Source organism: Coenobita brevimanus, chromosome 111 (assembly GCF_032717465.1).
Source record: "Coenobita brevimanus isolate Jiangsu-jjx chromosome 111, ASM3271746v2, whole genome shotgun sequence".
NCBI lineage: Eukaryota > Metazoa > Arthropoda > Malacostraca > Decapoda > Coenobitidae > Coenobita > Coenobita brevimanus.
In genome coordinates this window covers 2,298,897-2,314,289 of record NC_137064.1, presented here as the reverse complement: position 1 = coordinate 2,314,289, position 15,393 = coordinate 2,298,897, and the positions used below count along the sequence as shown (strand labels likewise).

The 15,393-nt window shown below is 42.1% G+C and overlaps 2 protein-coding genes across 2 annotated transcripts in view; both read left to right on the top strand.

The window, feature by feature from the left end:
• Nucleotides 1-15,393, top strand: part of LOC145417784 (uncharacterized) — a 102,742-nt gene that overhangs the window by 45,614 nt on the left and 41,735 nt on the right. The gene's annotated exons all lie outside the window — the stretch shown is intronic.
• LOC145417808 (uncharacterized) lies at nt 385-15,277 on the top strand. The gene is made up of 7 exons (XM_080286429.1): nt 385-407; nt 4,717-5,317; nt 6,778-7,890; nt 10,280-10,397; nt 11,914-12,110; nt 14,439-14,645; nt 15,076-15,277. The coding sequence occupies exons 2-7, from the start codon at nt 4,730-4,732 to the stop codon at nt 15,205-15,207; spliced, it is 2,355 nt and encodes a 784-aa protein (XP_080142555.1). The 5' UTR covers nt 385-407; nt 4,717-4,729; the 3' UTR covers nt 15,208-15,277.

Below are 15,393 nucleotides of genomic sequence, written 5' to 3'. Positions count from 1 at the left end.
CTCTAACAGAGCTAGAATGTAGCAAAATACAAAATTTTCAGAAAATAGTAAAATGGCCATACTATCTGGAATTATTAAAACGTTTTGGAAATCTCAAGAACACTGATAGATTTCTTGTCGCTCGACATAAAAAATTGTCATATTATCTCTCTAGATCTAGCAAAAAAAAAAAAAAAAAAAAGACAGACGTGGATTACACGTTCATTAATGACCGAAATTAGTGATAAATTGTGATTAGGCAGAAATCTAAAACAAGAATAGATTTTGTATTAATGTAATTAAATCGGAAAAACTGGAATTGATACTGGATGTTCATTCCTATTTTGATAATATGAAAAGTGATATTGAATGCTATTAATCATAACAAATTCTGTGTGTTACGTGGTCGTGTGAAGGAAGCCTCGTGGGTATGTGAATTTATATTTCAGGGTACTGAGTTGCAATGACAGAAAGGAGAGTATGGAAGGGAGTTGATATTGCTAATTATCGTACAGGTGTAGAGTCCGAGATGCTGGATGTAACTCCCGAGTGATGGGCCGTTGCAGCGCAGCCCCTTAGCAGCTGTTTTGTTCTTGCCTTCGTGTGCTACATATTTGCAAGGCACCTACACCAGTGGCTGAAGTGTAGGCCCAAGGTGGTGTAGGTCACGTTTCAAGTGATAGGTCATTTGTATGCCCTTGAAGGAATTTTCTTATATTTTTATTTTAAGACAAGTCTTTCAATTCAAATAAAAACAGTGTATGGTTGTGTTTGGCCAGGTCATGAGTCGATAAGTTTATTATAGTGCCAAAGTTGAGAAATAGCATGTTAGCCTTGCATAGTAGTCACAGTACACCAGTCTGTGTTGTTATTGTTGAGTAACCACAATCTTTGTCCAAGCATACCCATCATGCTGGCAAGCAAACTGCCTCCATAGGGCCGTTCCATTCAGCGAACTGGTATTCCATTGCAATAGACAGTGCCTGGCAAGAACAAGGCATGGGGAAGAGTGTAGAGGTTTGGTTCTGGATGCATACCACATTTGGGTCTCCACCAATTTAAAAGGGGCACCATAGTAGGCTCAGCAACACCCTATTGTTTGGTTACATGATTACCACCCAGTGTTGTAAATTGTTTCTTAGGTTACAGAAACTATTAGGCTTGTCACTCAGTGTAGAACTACCTGAAGTGAAAAGAAAGGCTAAGTGACAGGAAGAGAGGGAGAAATAGGAAGAGGGGAGGGCATACACAATAAAAGAATAGTAAAGGTGAAGAAAGAAGTAGGCAGCATTACATCAAGTGAGTGGACAATTGTTGCTACCATCTACCACCACACATTTGAGCAAAGGCCTTATGTTATAGGTTTGATCTCCCAGGGGTGACTGGAGTCTTTTCAGTCATGTAATGCCATCAAGGGAAGTAGGTTGGTCATCCACCCTTAAATGTACCAGACTGGTAGCCTAGCCTTAGGGCCAGTAACTTGGAGCAGGATAAAATTGGATTGGCTGTTACAGTACCATGTTTTTATCATGTCATTGATAAATATCTATCTATATATCTATTGCCAGACGCCTTAATCCTGTAAGGGGTGGCCACAGACAGATCGCCTCCTTGTCGCCTTGTCCCCTGCCATTTCACTCCCCCGCTCCTAGCTCACACCCTCCTCTCATGTACACTCGCTCCAGAAAGTATCGGTGCACTGTGGGTCCGATGCCATCCGGAATGATTCGACCTTGTGGCAGTTACAGCCCGTTAATACATGTATATATTATAACATTTACGGCCATTCCATACTCATTATGAAGGACACAAGAGGTATCTGATATAGCTGTCTTCTGTCGTCAGGGATGCCTGCGTGTCGGAGGACAGAACCACAAATTCCAGTTTCCTTTGTTCCGTGTGTCATAACATTTAACACATTTTCTGCACCGATACTTCCTGGAGCGAGTGTACCTCTTCACTCAATCCCTCCACCTAATCCTTGGTCTCCCCCTCCCTCTCCCCCACTCCACATCAGTTGCATACACTCTCCTAGTTAGTCTCTTGCTGTCCATCCTCTCCACATGGGCAAACCACCTCATTGTATTTCTCCTAATGCTTTCTGTAATATCCACATTCACACCACAGTGCTCCTTCACATCCAAAACATTATACTGATAATGAAGAACTAGCATTATACTCTCAAAAATGATACATACTCAACGTGTATCTATCTATAGCCCGACGCCCTAATCCTGCAAAGGGTGGCCGCAGACAAAACGCCTCCAAGTCACTCTGTCACCCACCATTTGACTCCCCTCCCCCCAACTCATCCCCCCCTCCCTCATATACCTCTCAACTCCAACGTAATTTTTAGAAAACATATACTGTACTGTATGCAAGTACAGTATACGGTATATATGTCAGATAGGTATATGTGAAGCTACAGAATGTGGTGAAAGTTTTTTGGCTCATCTAATGGAGCAAGGATTCCGTGGGCTTGAGTGATGAGTGAATGGAGGCACATGGCCCATTGAATTGGGCAAACATAGGCGAGGTGGACATTACTGCTCCTCACCCTGCCCAAGGGGGGGAAAGGAGATCCTGATGATGATGATGATGACGTATGATATATTGTATACAGGCTGCTATAGACAGTAAGATCTCGCATCTAACAAGTGCCGGTAATAGGTGCCAAAAAACACTTGTTAGATGCGAATTCATTAGATGCAAATACATAAACATGGAGAAAATTATCTATCTATCTATCTATAGCCCGACGCCCTAATCCCACAAAGGGTGGCCGCAGACAGAATGCCTCCAAGTCGCTCTGTCACCCACCATTTGACTGCCCTCCCCCCTCCCTCATATACCTCTCAACTCCATCTCTCCACCTCATCTTCGGTCTTCCCCTCCCTCTCCCTTCCTCCACTTCACCTACATATACCCTCTTAGTCAGTCTTTCATTCTCCATTCTCTCCACATGTCCTAACCACCTCAGTGTATTTTTGCTAATTTTCTCAACCACATCTACATCCACCCCACAACATTCCTTCACGTCTTCATTCGTCAACCTATCCCTCCATGTCACTCCACATGCTCCTCTCAAGTAACTCATTTCCACTGCCCTCACTCTTGACTTGTTCCCCACTAGCAAGGTCCATGCCTCACTTCCATATGTCAGGGTAGGGATCACAATACTCTCATGCAGCGTCTTCTTAACTTCCATACTCACCTCCCTATTTCTCATCACTGCTTTCAGTGAACCAACAACCTTCCGTCCCTGCTGTACCCTTTCAAGCAGTTCATCCCCAGAAGTTCCATCCTTACTCATCACACTACCCAAGTACTTGAATGCATTTACATTCTTCATAATAGGTAAAAAAAAAAATAGACATACCCTATTTTGACCCTATTTTCACTCATTATGTAAGTTATTGGTGTTAATTTAAGCCATATAATCATTCATAGTGATATAAAATATAAAATAAAGAAGAAATAATGTGGATAACTCACCTGTGAGTGATGAATGAGGTGCATGGGAAAGACAGAAGGTGGTATCTGAGGCAGGAAGGGAGGCCACTCAGCCGCTCCTTCTCCCTCCTCCTCACCTATGCCACCACCACCACCACCACCACCACCACCACCACCACCACCACCACCACCACCCTCCTCCCTCCTCTCGCTCTCCACCGCCTCTCGCGATGCCACCCTGAGTTTTGTTATCTTTTCGTCTGCATTCTTTTCCTCCCCAGCAAATCTAGAAAAGTCATCAGGAATGTCACCAAGAAGATTCTCTATGTTCTCATCATCATCATCACTCACAGTCTGTTGTCCTTCATTTCCATTGAGATTTGCCACAACTTCCCCAACCTCACAACATTTGTTTAAATATTCGATGAACTGTTTGTCTGCTTTCATTCACTTTCTTTTCATAGGTTTCACTGAGCAGGTTTAGTTTCTGTAGCAAAGGTAACACCTTTCCCACCCACAGAGACTCTGATGTGCTGGTACCACGCAGAAACTCTTCCATTTGTGCCAGATTGGTAATCATCCTAGACAGGTAACCAGCCGTAACTTTGTTTTCTTTTTTTGTTTTCTTCTTTGCTTTCCTCTTCTGTCATCACCTCAAGCTCTTCATCTTCCACCATCTCTTCAGCATTTTTTATTTCCTTTGGTTACAACAATTTCACTATAAGGGCCTCATCAACTTGATCAAAACCTGGTACTGGGATATTCCTGGCTGCCTCAACTGCCTCACGGACAAGTTTAGCCTTGCGCTGCCATTTACCTGAGATGGGTGGTACCAAGTCAGGGAGAAGGGGATACCAAGGCGGTGTGAGGGGAGGGTGGATGCCAATGATGTTATGCACTCAGCCAAGGTGGCAGCAGATTTGAACAGCGCACCTGGGATTTTTTTCATTAGGTTTGAAACTTCCTCGTCAGATACGAATATGGGTAGAGGTCCAGTAGTGTCATTAGATGCGAATTCTTGAGATGTGATCTCGTTAGATGGGAGATCACACTGTGTGTGTATATATATATATACCAGTATATAATTTATTTGCTTGAGCAGTATATTTCATATAATAGTCAGTTATAAAACACTACACAGTATGTACTGTAGTACCCTTATTGTTATCATGGAGTCTCTTTACAGAATCCATGAAGCATTGTGTAATTTTATGCACTTTCCAGAATCCATTAAAGTTTATAAACTGTTTCGGCAGATGTCTTAATAATTTTGCTTAATTTCAGACACTGGTTGAAGATGGTGCGATTTGCTCGAGCTGAGGGATCGCTGGGATGCAACAAGCGAGTGTTGGAGGAACCAACTCCTTGGGCTGAGATGGTGGCCCAGCATGGTGATGTCACACATGTGCATGCCAGTAAGAAGAGGAAGCAGGATACAAAGGATGCAGATGTAGTGGAGCTGAAAAAGAAGAAGAAAAGGTGTAAGATGGTGGATGGACAAGAGGTTAATGTTAAAATAGGTAAAAGCAAATCTCATAAAAAGCAGGAGAAAATAAATGAAATTAAACAAAGTATAGAGTATATGGACTCTGATCAGCATACTGGTACATTACAGTCAGAAGAGAATTCAGGAGAAAAGGAAAAACAAAAGAAGAAGAAGAAGGAGAATACTTCAGCTTCCCCCAAGGTTGAGTTTGTCATCAACGCCAAAGGACAGCGGGTGAAAGTGTTTAAAGATGGGACAGAAAGAACCTGGTTTGATCTGCCTTATGAAGAGAATGAGCGCATGACACGGTATGACAACATGTGGGTAAAGAAGGAGATGGTCAACAAACTAGATGAACTGAAGGGAACACTCAAGGATCAGGGTCTTGGGGAGAAGGAGGTAAGATTCAGGACAGGTAGATTACCTTCTGATCAGAACATTTTTCCAAGCACCTTGAACCCACTGAATCTTGGTATGTCTTTTTTTTTTTTTTTTTTTTTTTTTTTTTTTTTTTAAACCATGTTCCTGCCATCTCCTGACAGTTTTATTCAGCTAAGGATTTTCTGACTGGAGGGCTTAGATATGATCTGAATAAACTCCTTCAGTGCAAGAAGTGTTTTCTAAGTTGAGTAAAATAATAGTGGTAGGTGGGGGCACTCACCATCCACTCACTCAATGTAGTGCTGCCCATGGGTGCCTGTTGTTTCCTCTCTTCCTTCTTTCCTTCCTTCCTTCCTCTTCCATCTTTCTTTCTTTCATACTTTCCTCTTCCTTCTGTCTATGGGTGACTCTACACTGAGTGACAAGCCAAATGGTTTCCTGTACACCAGGAAACCATTCACTACACATGGTGGTAACCATCATCATCATCATCCAGTCCTACATTGCCCCATGAGACTAGGCAAGTTGGTCCTGACATTTAAGATGAGAGTGACCAGCCTCACTCATCCTTGAGTGGCATTATGTGAGCAGTAAACCCCAACCACCCCTTGGAAATAAACCTTCACCTGCTCAATCTGATTGGAGCGCCGTAATTACCCACTAAACCACCAGGCACGAAAATTTGGTTATATGGTTACCACCCAGCATAGTAAATGGTTTCCTTGTGTACAGGAAACCATTTGGCATGTCACTCAGTGTAGAGTCACCCACAGGCAGAAGGAAGAGGAAAGAATGAAGGAAAGAAAGACAGATGAGGGAGTATAAAGTCACCCGTAGGCAGAAGGACAAGGAAAGCTTGAAGGAAAGAAAGAAGAGGATAGAAGGTAAGAAGGATGGAGGAAAGGAAAGGGTAGTCACCCGAGAGCAGCACTACATCAAGTGAGTGGATGATGAGCGCCCCCAACAAATAACCAAATTTGGGATCTGGTGATTTAGTGGGTTCCGGTACTTGAGGCGCTCTAATCTGATTGAGCTGGTGCAGATTTTTATCCAATGGGTGGTTGGGGTTTATTGCACACATAATGCCTCTCAGGGATGAGTGAGGCAGGTCACTCTCATCTTAAATGTCAGGACCAACTTGCCTAGCCCCAGGCTCTTATGCTTCTCATGGGGAGCTCAATTGGTTTGGAGCGCCTTAATTACCCACAAAATCACCGGGTGTCATGGTTTGGTTATATGGTTACCACCCAGTGCAATAAATGGTTTCCTAGTGTACAGGAAACCATTTGGCTTGTCAGTCAGTGTAGAGTCACCCATAGACAGAAGAGAGAGGGAAGAAAGAAGGAAAGAAAGACAGAAGAGGAAGGAAGGGAGAGAGGAAAGTGCAGTCACCCGAGAGCAGCACTACATTGAGTGAGTGGACGGTGAGCTCCCCCATCTATCGCTGTTTTATTTATTACTGTATTTGTTTCTTGCAGGTAATGAGGCAAATGATGAAAGCTAAGAGAAAAGCACACCGAGAGCTGAGGATCGAGTTAATCTATGAGCAGAAGAGGCTGGTGAATGAGCAGCAGAATGGAGGAAATATTATGGAGATGGCCACCCTGCAGGAAACAACAGCTAAGAAGAAGGACAAGAAAAAGAAGGAGAAAAAAAAGAGTTCTACCAGACAGGAAGTGAGTGAGATGGATGTAGATGAAGTAAGTGATACTGATGGAACTGAAATGATAAGCAGAATGCCCAGCCAGCTGGAAACAGTAGTCAAGAAAAAGAAGGAAAAGAAAAGGGAAAGTGGTTCTGCCAAACAGGAAGTGAGTGAAATGGACTTAGATGAAGTTAATGGTACTGACAGAAGTGAAATGATTAGTGAAATGTCCAGACTGGAGGAGACAATGAGTGAGAAAAAGGTGGACAAGAAAAAGAAAAATTCCATTGAACAGGGATTGAATTGGGTTGCTGAGGGTAAATGTAATGATAATGAGAGAACTGAAATGGTCAGTCAAGAGGAAACATTGGCTAAGGTAATGGACAAGAAAAGAAAAGAAAAGAAAAAGAAATGTGGTTCTGTCATTCAGGGAGTGAATGATGTTGTTGATGAATTAAATGATACTGACAAAAAATATGTAATGGCTATTGAGAAGTCTGTTGTACAAGGACATAACCATCATGAAGTAGAAGAACAAGAACAGTATGAAAAAGAACAAGATATAAATAACAGCACCCATGACAAATGTCTGTTTTCTTCCAAAGGACATTCTCTTTTTACAGAACGAGATAAGAACTTAAAAAGTAATAAAGACATGATTTCTTTCGATTTTCAGGAGGATGATTTAATGACTAATTATGAGGGGTATTGGGTGATGAGGGAGGGGGCAGAGCGATTAAATTCAGCAAGGGAGCAAAAACTGCAAGCCATACTGGACAGCCGGATTAATGGCTCAACTGCCGGAGACTTGACAAGAGAAGAAAACATAGCATTTCAGCGAGCCATGAAAAAGGAGAAGCGCTTTGAACATAGGAAGTTAATCAGGGAACTGATGAAGCAAGCTGGTGGGAAGAGTCAGCAGAAGAGAAAAGGAATTAAGCAGAAGGTAAATGTGTGATATTTTTGTTTTTGAGTAACCCTAGTCTGGCCAAGCAGACCCATTAATCACAGGCAAGCAACCTCCATTGTAGGGACATCCCATGCAGTGAACATATTTTCCCTTGCAATAGACAGAGCCTTGCCACAGTTGGGTGTGGGGAAAAGTGTGGAGGCTTGGCTCACGGATGGATGCTGAACTTGCATCTTAACCAAGTTAACGGGCACCATAGAAGGCTCCACACACCCAGTTATTTGGTTACATGGCTACCACCATGTGTTGTAAATGATTTCCTGAGTGACTGGAAACCAGTTAGCTTGTCACTCAGTGTAGAGGCACCTGCAGTGGAAAGAGTTGAGGATGAAGGTGGAAGAATATGATACTAACCAGTGGCAGTGAAGTAAGAAGCAGGTGGGAAGAATATTTTGAAAGGCTGATGAATAAAAATTGTGAGAATAGAGCTGCTGTAACATGACTGGTTATGGTGGTGTACAGAGAAAGAATGCAGTATAGAGCTAGGAAATGTAACATTGGCAGAACTGAAGAGTGGGAAAGCAGCAGGTGTTGATGAGATGTATGCAAAGATGATTTAGTGTTGTGTAGAGAGTGGAATGAAGTGTTTGTTAGAGATGTGTATGAAGGCATGTATGAGTGAAGGCTTACCAGCAGAAGCTGTGATTGTACCCATGTACTGTACAAGAAGATGGGAGGTGGTGGCAATCATCTATTCACTTGATATAGAGCTGCATACCTGTTCTTTCACATTTAGCTCTCACTTTTTTATGTTTCTGCTATCTTTCCTTTCACTTTTATTACCCCTCTTTCCACTTCAGGTGACACTACACAGAGTACAAGCCCAATGATTTCCTGTAACCCAAGAAACCTTTTATAATGACAGGTGGTAATGGTATAGCCAGATCACAGGATAATGTGGAGCCTATTATGGTACCGTACCCATGATAACTGAGTGCATACACGTAAATACGGCATCCATTCAGGAACCAAACCTCCATGCTCTTCCCCACATCTCGCCGTGGCAAGTTGCTGTCTGCAGTATTGGAACATACAAGGTCGTTTCAGAAAGTATCCAACCTTAGGCTCTAAGAAAATAAATAGCTAACCTGTTGAGCTAGGACACTAATTCCCCTCAAAGGAGGCCTCTTCTGACTTGACACATATAGTCCAGCATTCTTTCCACTGCCTGAAACATTTTTCAAAGTCGGTTTTTGGTGTCTCCTGCAGGTGCTTCGTGGCATTTGTCATGATCACTTCGCTTGGATGAATGTTGGACAAGACATGTTGGAGTGTGCAAATTGCTATCCAGACTTTCTGAAGACAGTTATCACTGGAGAATTGACTTGGGTGTATGGGTATGACCTAGAAACCAAAGCACAGTCGTCCCAGTGGAAGCATGCAGGGTTGCCTCTGCCAAAAAAGGCACGACAGGTCCGCAGCAAGGTGAAATGCACTCGCATGTTGACATTTTTTTTTTTTTTTTTTTTTTTTTTTACTACTGTGGTGTTGTGCATTACGAATACACACCAGAAGGTCAGACTGTCAAAAACCTCAACGTCGTCCATCATCTTCGTGACAGATTTCGGCGAAAGAGACTAGACCTTTGGAAAGCGGCACGTTAGAAGCTGCACCATGACAATGCCTCTGCCCATGCTTCTCAATTGATTAGGACTTTGTGGCCAAGCACAACATCCCACAGGTCCAGCAGGCTCCCTGCTCATCAGACATGGCTCTGTGTGACTTTTGGTCATTCACCAAGCCCAATACTCTTCCGAAGGGTTCCTGATTTTAAGAAGAGAGAAGAGATCATAAAGAAAGCACCTGCAGGAGATACCAAAAACTGACTTTGAAAAATGTTTCAGACAGTGGAAAGATGCTGGACTATGTTTGTCAAGTCAGAAGGGGCCTACTTTGAAGGGAATTTGTGTCCTAGGTCAATAGGTCAGTCATTTATTTCTTTAGAGTCTAAGGTCACAGACCATGTAGGTTCACTGTACGGGATGTTTGCAATCAGACAATAGCAGAGAAGGCTTGTTGAAAGGACTTTAAGGTATTTTTGGCATTTATGAATCTGGAAGAAGCATATGACAAGGTAAACAGAAGGATTATGGAAAGTTTTGTGTATTGTTGGTGTAAATGGTAAGCTTTTGAATGCTGTTAACCCTTCCTATTTATTAAAGGAACTGGGATTAGAATGGGGTGAGCAACTGGTCACTCTCGCCTTATATATCCAATTTGAGTAACGTAATCCACACCAACACTCCTGATGGGGCAGTAAAGGATTCGAGTATGAATGGATGATAATGATGATGGATGATCATAATGATGATGATGATGATACTGCTGCTGTTGCTGATGATGATGGTGATGATTTTCATTTCAGATGCATGCAGATCCTCATCTAAGAGGCAACAGTAACAAGTCAGACAGAGGGGACATAGTCATGTTTGATGGATTTTGGGTCAAGAAGGAATCTGCAGACAGGCTTACAAAGCTTCGAGGTATGTTGTAGAGCACGGTAAAAAAAAAAAAAAAAAAAAAAAAAAATCAATGTCCTTTACTACCACCTTCCAGGTATAATATTAGTTTAATATGACATACAACAAGGACAACACATGACCTAGTCGATTCAGTTGATCGAGCCACGCCTGGTACCTGCCATGCCGGAAGGGGTAGCGTCCTTCTGTCACCTAGCACGACTATATGATCTAATAAGGTCTAGCTGGGGGGAACATTCCCTTCCCTTTGAAGGTTCCATAATGACTTTCCTCATTCATTCATTCATTCATCATCTAATCCTGTGTTTCCCCTTGAGGATCGTAGGAGCCTGGGGCTCCTACGATCCTTATGACATTTAAGATGAGAGTGACCAACCTCACCCATCCCTGAGTGGCATTATGTGCGTAGTATACCCCAACCACCCCTTGGATATAAACCTGCACTGGCTCAATCCAATTAGAGCACCTTAATTATTCACTAAACCACCAGGCGCCATAATTTGATTATATGGTTACCACCCAATGTAGTAAATGGTTTCCTAGTGTACAAGAAACCATTTAGCTTGTCACTCAGTGTAGTCACCCATAGGCAGAAGGAAGAGGAAAGAATGAAGGAAAGAAAGACGGAAGAGGGATTGTAAAGTCACCCGCAGGCAGAAGGAAGAGAAAAGAACGATGGAAAGAAAGACAGAAGAGGAAGGAAGGAAGGAAAGGGCAGACACCCAAAGCAGCTCTACATTGAGTGAGTGGATGGTGAGTGTCCCACCAATATTATATGATGTTCATATAAGTAATAGCTAATGTTCATTCTCTTGGTGCCTGGTGGTTTAGTGGGTAATTACAGAGCTCCAATAGGATTGACCTGGTGAAGGTTTATATCCAAGGGGTGGTTGGAGTTTATTGCTCATGTAATTCCACTGAGGGATGAGTGAGACTGGTCACTCTCATCTTAAATGTCAGGACCAACTTGCCTAGCCCCGGGCTTCTATGCTCCTCGTGGGGCAACGTAGGATTGGATGATGATGATGATGTTCATTCTCTGTATAGATATTTTTTATGCTCAGTGTATCTCTTTTGGTTGACTGAATCTCCATTAGTACATGTTATTCGCGTACCAATGGAATATTCTAGAAAACCTTTGACTTTAAACATAACAAAACTGCTTACTACAGAAGAAGTGGAGTAGAGTAAAATATATTGAAAGTGTCCTTCATGATGGTTTGATGGGAATGAAGGATTATGGTAATTAATGTGATGTGCATGCATTAAAAAAAATACCAACAATAATAAGTGCATATGGTTAGGCTTGTGAGGTGCAGCCAGGCTTTTAGGAACATAAATGGTGTTTGTATGGTTGGGCCATTATAGGGCATGTTTTTGTCAGTTCTCTCACTTTCATAATTTTCTTTTCATGGTTTCTGGATCCTACTTCACCCCACCTTCAGGTGGGAACAGGAGTGATGATGATTACATCATGCAAGATATATCTGATGTGCTGAAGTCATTGCTTTTGTTACAGAAAAGTTGAGGAATGAGGGAGTGTCTGAGGAAGAATTGAAAATAATCATACAGAAGGAGCGTAGGAAGGAGGAGAGGTTGCTGAAAAATGAGAGGCAGTTGGTGTGTCTCAAGTGCCGCAAGCCAGGTCACATGGTGTCAGCCTGTCCAGAGCTGAAAGCGAATGATTCCAGTGCTCAGGTGGACATTTGCTACACGGTGAGTAGCATGATGGTTTAGTTTGCTGGATAGTTATTACTTGATCAGTGCTGCAAGTACGATCTGTCTATTCAAAATCCAGTCCTCACTGTCCTGTAAGGAGCAAATGTGTATAGGATCAAGCTTGAACATTCATTTTTTTTTTTTTTCACAAATACACTTTAGTTGAAATTGTGTTTGTATCTGTGATCATTAGCACTGCGATTGTTTTGAGCCTTGCAGGAAAGGAAAACTACTTTTTTTTTTTTTTTTTTTTTTTTTTTTTTTTTTTAAAGGAAGTGTGTTATAGGTGGGGGCTCTCACCATCCACTCACTCAGTATAGTGCTGCTCTCAGGTGTCTACCCTTTCCTTTCCTCCCTCCATTCCTTGCTTCCTCTTCAGTCTTTCTTTACTTCATTCTTTCTACGTCCTTCTGCCTATGGGTGACTTTACATTCCCTCTTTTGTCTGTCTTTCTTTACTTCATTCTTTTTACGTCCTTCTGCCTACGGGTGACTTTACATTCCCTCTTTTGTCTTTCTGTCCTTTATTCTTTCTTCTTCCTTCTGCTTGTGGGTGACTCAACACTGAGTGACAAGCCAAATGGTTCCCTGTATATCAGGAAACCATTTACTATGCTGGGTGGTAACCATATAACCAAATTATGGCGCCTGGTAGTTAGGTGGGTAATTAGGGTGCTCCAGTTGGATTGAGCCAGTGCAGGTTTATGTCCAAGGGGTGGTTGGGGTTTATTGTTCACGTAATGCCACTCAGGGATGAGTGAGGCTGGTCACTTATCTTAAATGTCAGGACTTACTTGCCTAGCCCCAGGCATCTGTGCTTCTCATGGGGCAGCACTGGATTAGATGATGATGATGGTGATTATGGGGTCAGTATACTGAAGGCTTGAATGAGAATGTGGCCCATTTAATTGGGCAGAATTTTGCTGGTTCTCATGTCAGGTTTTTTCTTGCTTTCTGGACCTTACTTCACTCTTTTCCTAGATGGAGGAGTGGGTTGTGGTGAGATGATGATGATGCATCACATACTGATGGCATATACCTGGGGGAATATATCCCAAGCAGTTCAGCCTAACAAAAAAGTTAATAAAAAATAAAATAAATCAGCTTATATAAATGACACTGTGCTTTCTCGTTAAGGAATTCCCATATTGAGGTTGGCCATGGTACACCAAATGTTTTCCAAGAATAGGAAGCAAATCCAAGTGTCAGAAACAGCTAATTACTCATACCTCAACAGTTGCTGGAAATTATTGGTAGAAATGAATTCTAAGATGTTTAATAAGAATTACAGTGATGTAAAAATCTCATGTTGGACTTTGTTTACTTGTGTGTGCATTTCCAGCTGAAGAATGATGATTATGTGGCTGGTTACCAAGGTTGTAGCCACACATCACTCTCATGGTAGTATAGTACTGGTACCTCCCAGAATTGATAAAAGTGTAACTATGTTCCCATATTGATAAAAGTGTAACTATGTTCATTTCTACCAATAAAGGAGCGTTGTGGTGTGGATGTGGATGTGATAGGAAGCGTTGTGAGGAACACACTGAGGTGGTTTGGCCATGTGGAGAGGATGGAGGGTGAAAGACTGACGAAGAGAGTGTATATGAGTAAGGTGGAGGGTGGAAGAGGGAGGGGGATACCGAGGATGAGATGGAGGGATGGGGTGGAGAGGTACATGAGAGAGGGGGGTGTGAGTTGGGAGCAGGGCAGTGAAATGGCGGGGGACAGGGCGACTTGGAGGCGATTTGTTTGTGGCCACCCCAAACGGGATTGAGGCGTCTGGCAATAGATAGATAGATAGATAGTAACTATGTTCACATAATTTTCTTGATAGGTGCACTTCACTTAAACTTGCAAGATTCAGTCCATTTGTCATCAGGTTAACCCCTTCATTCCATTTATTTTTTTGCCATCTTCAGGTGATTTTATTCATGTGAAGATGAACTTCTGAGCTGGAAAAGTTACATACAACCATCACTAACCCATTCACTACTTGGGTACTCTGCTAAATTTAATTAAATCATCTGGGAGGAGTGAGAATAAAATATTGTATAAAAGCACTGATATGTTAGTGCAGCAGAGGTTAAAAAAAAGGGACACATGAAGATTATCTGTAGTCAGTATTTCCTCTCCAAGTCTGAGATATTTGCAGGTAAAATTCCTTACAGTGAGGCATGCTGTAATTCATTGTTGAGGGGTTAAGGAGGAAAAAAAAAAAAAAAAAAAAAATTGACTTGAAAACAGCTTTATAATGATTCACAAACAATTTTAAGTGAAATGATTTGAAATGATGACATTGTACTAATGAATTGTTGTTTTGCAGTGTGGGTCAACGGAGCACACTTCACGCGGGTGTACCTTGAAGAAGCCCGGTTCTGAATTCTCTCTTGCCACTTGCTACATTTGTGGGGAGTCTGGCCACATCTCTCGGCAGTGCCCTGATAACCCACGTGGTCTATACCCTAATGGTGGTGCCTGTCGGGGTTGTGGATCAGTTGAGCACCTTGCCAGAGACTGTCCTGATCTCAAGGTGAGCTTTGTTCTTCCCTTCACTATGGGATGTATTCTTGTCAATTAATGAGGCTTTCTAGCTCCTTTTCATTTTTAAGTTAACGCTTTGGGAGTGGGTGACTTTTTTTTTTTACCCGATGGTTAACCCAGGAAAAGCCTTCTAGATTGTTAGGGATTAATTAAAACAGTAGAAGAATTACCAGTGAAGCTAATATGCCAGTTTCCCCCAGTTCACAGTAGCAGTTGTATGGAAAAAATTGCGATGCAATATTTTAGAACATAAGTCTTAATTATAATGAGTCTGCCTGTATCACTTTTCAGGCTATTGTAGGTAGGTTTGAGTTAGTTATACTTTGCCGGTACAGGATGATGTTTCAGCCTCTGTTATTCATATTTCAGTCTGAATATCCATCATCAACATTGTAATCCTTTTCTAAATTGTTTCCTAGGAGGAACAGGAGAAGGTGATTATAAAGGCCAACCGGATGGATGAGAAACAGATTGAGGCCCTTGAAACCCAGCTTTCACCCCACCCATCACCCAGTACTAGCCAGAGGAAAGTGAAGAAGATCAAGTTTTGATTATTTGTGTCATCACTGCCAGGGTTTTGTACCAGAGCACGTTATTGTAAAAAAAAGTTGTAATAAAGCCTCCCACATGTGTAAATTATTCTTCCATAAGACCTCCAATGACAGATAAGTCAGATGGCCATTTCATGCCTGCAGCATTGCCCATTTATGATTTTCCAACGGAAAAGATTTATTGAA

Excerpts from the sequence above, each read along its gene's own strand:
- LOC145417808 (XM_080286429.1), top strand. The coding sequence starts at position 4,730 with ATGGTGCGATTTGCTCGAGCTGAGGGATCGCTGGGATGCAACAAGCGA. Across the intron at positions 5,318-6,777 it reads AGGGTCTTGGGGAGAAGGAG|GTAATGAGGCAAATGATGAA; the intron begins GTAAGATTCAGG and ends TGTTTCTTGCAG. Across the intron at positions 12,111-14,438 it reads AGGTGGACATTTGCTACACG|TGTGGGTCAACGGAGCACAC; the intron begins GTGAGTAGCATG and ends GTTGTTTTGCAG.